Below are 6,935 nucleotides of genomic sequence, written 5' to 3' on the forward strand. Positions count from 1 at the left end.
TTTCTTATACGGCCTTAAAACATAAGATCTCCCCCAGGGCTATTGTGTCCCGTTCTCTCTTCCCCGCTGGAGTCACTAGAGCGCCTAGGGACAAGTCATGCCTGGCGATGGCCAGAGCTTCTTCCACTAGGGGAAGGCTGGCGCTGCTCTGCAGGTAAACAGGAGGCCTGCGAGGGCAGGTCTATGCTAGAAAGGTAGTGTTGTGTGGCTGACTGCACCTGACAATGAGAGGACAGGCTGGTGCTCCCGACCGAAACCTAGTGGGCTCCTGCTGTACCCGCGTCCCGAGAGAGGGGTTTCTGGGGAAAGAGGAGAGCCTTGTGTCCATCATTTCATACAACTCTGGTCTGGAGACCATCAATAAGAGTAAATAAGAAAATTCCTGCTCACACAGGAAGGATGAATCAGCCATACACGGACTGAGCACTGACTGTATACCCACTGTCACACAATGAGAGGACAGGTTGACAGCGCAGGTCCCTGGACTCTCCCTCAGCACCTCATATCCCCACAGACCAAGGCGGAGCCTGCAGAGCACAGAGTGGGCGCCGACTGGATATGTGCAGCCTACACCTATACTGCAGCCTCTCCAGAGTACAGGTATGCCACTCTACTCTGGGGGCGCGGGAACGCAATTGCAACGGAAAAAAGTTTGGAGACTGTCCATAGTTAGTTTTCTTGGTTCATCAAAGTTTTATTAACAAAACCAGAGTGGGGGAGGCAAGGGTGCGCAGACCCTGCAGCCCCTCCCAGGCACAGAGAACGGAGAGGCAGAGGAACCGACAAGAACGTGAGGAAGCTCCGAGGCCCTGTGGTAAGGGCAAACAGGCGGTCAAACGGTGGACGGGCACAGGGACAAACTCAGGGACCGTGGGAGGAACATGAATGGCAGACCAGACAAATGGGGGCTCCGGGGCCGCTCCCGCCCGCGCCACAGGGCAGGAGGGCGTCTGGACCGCTGGGGCTCAGCGGTCAGCGCTGGAGCGCAGGTCGGTCGTGAGCGGGTCGTGCTGGATGGTTTGGTGCAGCATCAGGGCCAGTAAGCCCGCCCGGTTGGTCATGGCGGTGCGGACGTTGCGCTCCTGCTCAAACAGCTCGTCCAGCTTGTACCACTGCCGGGGGAGCAGGGGGAGCAGTGACAAGGGGCTCCCCGAGCCACCCCCCCCCCGACACATCCGGCGCCGAGACCTACCACGCGCACGCGCTCCAGGTCCACTTCGGCACGCCGCAGCTTCTCCCAGCAGTAGTGGCGGTTGCACTGGCGCTTGGGCAGGCGGCAGAACTCACCCGTGAGCTCGAAGACGTCACGTACAAGGGGGCACCCGCATACCTCGTCAGCTGGCACCTGCGGGGAGACCAGGGTGGGCGTGAGTGTGGGGCGGCGAGGCTGGGAGGAGGACAGGAGTGGGGGCCGGGGGGTGGGAAGGAAAGGCGAGGGGAGGAGGAGAGGCGGGGGGCGGAATAGGAGGGGATGCAACAGGGCAGGGAGAGGCACGGAGGGCGAGGAGGCAGGGCAGGTGGGGGCTGCGGAAGTGGGCCGGCAGGAAGGAGGGAAGCGGGAGAGGGAGGAAGGGAGAAGTGTGGCCCGGGGGGAAGGGAGGGGGACGGAATGGGGAGAGCTGAGGGAAAAGCTTACTTTGGGGTCCCGGGAGTGCTCGGGGCACAGCACCTGGAGCCGCTTGCAGTATGTCTTGCTCTGAGGATTGTAGACGTCGCAGAAGAGTCGTGTGGCCCTGGGGGTGTGGAGCAGAGAAGGTAGCAGAGGAAGCGGAGGGTGGCGCCCAGGCCCGGCCCCGCTAACCCCCGCAGCGCCCACACTCACCCCTCGATGCGGGTCGGGTACATGGACCCAAAGGACGTCTGGCTCTCGTACTGGAGGGGTGAGCACAAACGGAGGGACTGTGGATGTGCGCCGCACGCCCTCGCGACACGGCACCCCCGCCCCCAGGGACCCAGGGATGTCCCCACACCGTCCGCCCCCTCAGGCCGACACCCGGACCTTGGCGTAGCAGCGCTCCATGTGGCGCAAGGCAACACGTGGGTTGATGGGGTGCCCGCAGGAGACGCAGAAGATCTGCAGGTCCGTGTCATCGCTGTCACCCTCATTGCTCTGCACGGGGTGGAGGGGACGATGAGGCCAGGCGACAGCGGGTACTGGGCCCTGCGCCGCTGCTGCGCCCGCGCCCGCTCACCTCCTCGTCCTCGCGCACAGCCTGCTGTTTGGCCCGCAGGATAATGGCCTCGAGCTCGTGGAATCGGCGCTCCATTTCCTGAAGGCGGGTGCGGGCGCTCTGCTGCTCCCGGCGGATGCGTTCGAGCAGCTTCTTGCCATGCTCCTCAGCAATGCAGGGGCTCTGCTGCCACTGCTGGATGCGCTGGGGGAGGATCTCGTAGATGCGGCTGCAGGGAGGCAGTGAATTGGGTGAGCAGAGAAGGAGGCAAGGCAGTAAGATGAGCGGTGTGACCCAAGGGCACAGAGCAGATGGGTGACTCAGTGGTGAAAGGGTAAGGAACCAGGTGACTGAAGGGCAGATGGCTGGGCGGACAGACAGACGGATGGGGGAGCAGGTGGATGGCCCGGTGGGTGCTCGGTCGACTGAATGGTGACTGACTGGCAGACACACAGAGGGCTCTGGTCATGCCCCCCCCCCGTACTCCCTGACTCCCCTGAACCCTCCAGCAATGACTCACTTGGCTGCCAGCTTCATGCCGCAGTCGTCTGAGCAATACTTGGAGCCGGGCTGGGCAGCGCGCACACAGCCAGGGCCCAGGCACTGCGGCAGCGACGCAGGGTCCTTGGCGTCAGCGCGCTCTGGGTGTTTCCACTTGTCCTTGTGCTTCTGCTTCTGCCGGTGCCGCTTGTATCTTTCTTCCTTCTGTGGGACAAGACGGGCCAGGGCAGGGCGCAGCTGAAGTCAGCCCCGGACCCCTGTTTCCCCCTGCAGCCCAGCCCTTCAGCCCCTGACCTTCGCCCTCCCTCCCCACACCCCCTGCACCCTCTCGGTCACCTTCTTCTCAGACTTCTTCTCCCGACGCTTCACGTGCTTCACTTTCACCGCCCTCTTCCGCAGCGCAGGGTCCAGGAACGGGGACTCCTCCGTGTCACTCATCCAGGGCTGCGAGTGAGGCATACGCTGAGTCGCCTGCTCCACCCGTGACTTCCCCGCCACGCGCTCGGTCCCCTCGTCAGCCTTCCACACGCTCTGCCTCCTCTCTCCTCATTACAGACACTCTCTGCTTCTGTACCTGCCACCCTTCCACCATGGGACGCTCTGTCTGCTCACCAGGCCGTGGTCATCGAAGGCTCCTGCACAGAAGTCCTGGTACAGGTCAGGGTCCAGTGGGAGGTCCTCGTCCGAGAGCGGCTCGGGTGTAGCCGTAGCCTCAGGCAGCTCCTTGACTGCTGATGATGCCACTGCCCCCTCGTCCTCGCGGATGCGCCCCAGCTTCTGCGACGGCTGTGGCTGCTGCTGGGTGGGCAGTGGCCGGCGAGGCCTTGGCAGGGACTCTGAGGGCATCACTGGCGAGAGCTGCGGGGCAGAATCTCAGGACTGGCCCTGCCCGCCCTGCCCGCAGGCCCTGCCCGCCCTGGGGGGCTGGACTCACCGAGGAAGGGAAGTACTTGTACGATTCCTGTGCCGGCAGGAGGAAGGCCCAGGTCAGCCCCAGGTGGATGGAGGGGGCCCTGCCCTCGCCCTGCCCACAAGTGCCCGACTCCCCCAACGAGCCCCGCCTCGCCTCCCTAGACACACCAGCGCCCCCCGCCCCCCATCGCCAGGACATGCTCGGCCCTGCCCCAGCTGCGCTGACACGCCTGACCACCTAGGAACGCCTGGCCCTACCCCGCGCGTCTGGGGTTGGGGGCTCCCCCGCTAGCCCAGCACATCTGGTCACGACCCACTCGTCTGAACCAGCCAGGTCCCTCCCCACCTGTCTGTAGGCGATTAGGCCCCACCCCACCCGGCCCACCCATCCTAGCCTCAATCAGCTCTTCCCAGACATCCTGGCCCCCCACCTGACCCTGCCCAGCTCTGCCCATGCTCACCCGGGCCCGAAGCTGGCACTGACGCAGCCGGCACTTCTGCCGGATCTTGTTGGGGCCCCCAAACTTCTTCATGTCTCGGCAGAAGTCACAGTGGCCGCAGTCCTCGGTGCGCCGGCAGGCCTCACACTCACCACACATACGGGCTGACCGTTTGATCTGCTGCTGCTGCTGGTGATGCTAGCGAGAGGCGCCCGCAACAGAGCTCAGGAACCGAGCAGGGCCTGAGATGGGATCACCTCCCCTAGCCCAGCCATCGTGGCCACTCACCTGGCTGGGTGTGGCCACCAGGGGCTGTGGAGAGGATTTGTGGGGCGAAGCAGAGCCCCGAGCAAGCATGGCCCCAACCCCTGTCCCTGACCCCGCCCGGCGCTGCAGGTCCAGATCCGGGGCAGGCCTCTTGCGCCCTCCACCCTCATCCCGGGGCTCACTGCCGTCTCGCTCAGTGCTGTCCCGCTCCCGTGACTTCTTGTGCCGATAGCGGATCTCCAGCTTGGGGTCCTTCTCTGCGGGGTAGAGGGTGGAGCCAGCGTGGGTTGGCACCGGGGGACTTGGATGGCCCCAGAACTCTTTCCTCCTCTTCTCTCCCCTTCGGTCCCACCCGCCTGCTCTGTCTCCCTACTCCAGGGCAGAGCTGTCCCTTCCGGTGGAGCTTTCTATCACAGCTCACGATGGAGCCTCCATCCCGGCTTAGCACTGACCAACAATCACTCTGCCCACAGACGCAGCTCACTACTCCCCGTGAACCACCCTCCCATTAAGGCTCCTCCTCCTCCTCCCCCCTGGCAGCCCCAGCTGCCTGCCCTGTCCACTCTGGCCCCTCACCTCGGCACTCCCGGCAGTACCACTCGCGGATGGCCTTGGCCATCTTCTCAGTGATCCGGATGCAGTCCCCATGAAACCACTCATTGCAGTTGTCACAGCCGCTGCGGAGGATGGGGCGAGTGAGGGAGACGTGAGGGGCCGGACCCATCGGCCTCTCCCCACCCGGCCAGGTGTCCAGCCCGCCCACCGCTCCCCGGCTCACATCATGAAGCAGTTGATGTCTGGTTTGCGGCAGATGCAGTAGATGGGCGCGTTTTCCCCGTTCTCTGACTTGCTGTCCTCCCCGGCATCTGGAGGCTCTGGGTCTGAAGCATCCGCCTCCTGTGGGAGCCCCCATCATGGCTCCTTAGAGAACCCCCATCATGATGCCTCCTCCCTCCAGTACAGCTCCATCACGGCTGCCAATAGACTTCCCACCATGGCTCCTCATAAATCTCTCCACCACAGTCCCCACAGACCACCCCCCTCACTCACCGCTGTAACACCCCCTTAGCCTGCTTATAAACCCCTATCACTCTGCCTCAGAACTTCCAATCGCTTACCCCACTGACACCCCATCACTCTATTCACCCACTGAGCCAGCTGCTGCTCGTTACAAACACCGCATCACTCACCACATTTTGCCCCCGTCATGGCTCCTCACAGACCCCCATCACCGGGTCTCAAGACAGCACGGTTCCCCTCAGATCCTCCGTTACTAACCTCACAGACAGCCCCGCCCCCCTAGATCCCCCGATACAGACTCATCACGGCTCACTCCAGACTGCCCAGTACGACACTTCTCAAACCCCTCATCACTCCGCACAAAGAATCCCCCATTCGGACCCCCAAGGAACTACCACTAAACTTCCATTACGGACCCCCATAATGGCTCATCACAGAACTCTCACATGGTTCACACACGAGTAAAAAATTTTGACCATCAGACTCCCATCATTCTAAGGCTCGAAACAGCCCCCCGCCCCATTCTGCCCACTGACTCCCGTTATGGTTCACCACAAACCCCCATGAGTCTGCCGATGGACACCACCATTTCCCGCCCCACTGACCTCTACCGCCGACTCCCTCCTGGGACCTCGTACTCACCATCTCTCCGCTTCCAGCGCACCCCCTCACGAACCCCGTCAGCGACCCACGAGCCTTCACAGACCCTCTCAACGGCGTCCCCGACCGTTGACGAAAGCGCCTACAAGCACTTCCGCTTTTCGTCGCGCCTCCCAGGCACCGTACTACTACTGCGCAGGCCCAGTGCGTCGGCTTCGCGACAAACAAGTCGGTCGCCCGCCTAGAGCTCCGACAGTCTCTCAGGCGCCGCCATCTTGACTACTGAGACCGTACGGCGGCGAGTCCATACATTCTCAGGAAACATGGCCACGCCTGTATTTCTGGACGCCTCCATCTTGGAGTCTGATTCCGTAAGATGGCGTAGTCCGTACGTTCACTGGCAACACATGGCAGCGTGCTAATCGGCTTCCGAGAGGGCGCCGCCATCTTGGCGGTCGATTCCGGCGCCAGCAGCTGGTACTGCCTAGATGTTCACAGGGAAAGGGGCCCGCTTTAGGAACACTACCTGGATTAATCACCGTAAAATCATTTTTCCCTTCTGCATGTACTAATCGGCGCCGGCATACTGTGTGCCTTACGCTGGGAAGGAAAGCAGTCCCTTTGGCATATGCCTCCCACATTACTTCTGACTGAGGAAATTTTTGTATATTGGGGGCTGGGGAAGCCAGTCAGGCTTATACCTGATGTGGCCTGAGCTTTATGTAAACTGGAACAGCCTGACTTACGGTCTGTCAAATATATGTTGTACATTTGTTTTAACCATTACGGTAAAGCATGCCCACTCTGACAATAGGGAGAAATGCTTCCCTTCCTGTGACACCGATGCTAGTATTCCTTGGAAGATAAAGTTCCCGTCCCAGATGCCAAGGTCATGCTCACTCACTGTGTATCTGATAATTTGTAACTATACACCTCTGTTGAAACCTTGAAGGAATGTACCTCTGTCATGTCTGATATATGTTCCTTGTTCTGACATGGTATAAAACTGCTGAAAACCATGCTT

At 61.7% G+C, this 6,935-nt stretch overlaps 1 protein-coding gene across 1 annotated transcript; it reads right to left on the minus strand.

Moving 5' to 3' along the window:
• Window positions 1-675: 675 nt before the first annotated feature.
• On the minus strand, window positions 676-5,500 carry CXXC1 (CXXC finger protein 1; the record flags this gene model as incomplete). Its single annotated transcript, XM_079718187.1, is given in 16 exon segments — window positions 676-1,112; window positions 1,193-1,345; window positions 1,637-1,733; window positions 1,823-1,872; window positions 2,000-2,110; window positions 2,193-2,400; window positions 2,692-2,876; window positions 3,009-3,116; window positions 3,285-3,530; window positions 3,607-3,633; window positions 4,046-4,222; window positions 4,313-4,548; window positions 4,868-4,968; window positions 5,070-5,205; window positions 5,208-5,243; window positions 5,482-5,500. Coding segments are annotated over 16 exon segments (2,037 nt in total). The 3' UTR covers window positions 676-965.
• Between the last annotated feature and the right edge of the window lie 1,435 nt (window positions 5,501-6,935).

The sequence above is a fragment of the Hyperoodon ampullatus genome, assembly GCF_949752795.1.
Source record: "Hyperoodon ampullatus genome assembly, chromosome: 13".
NCBI lineage: Eukaryota > Metazoa > Chordata > Mammalia > Artiodactyla > Ziphiidae > Hyperoodon > Hyperoodon ampullatus.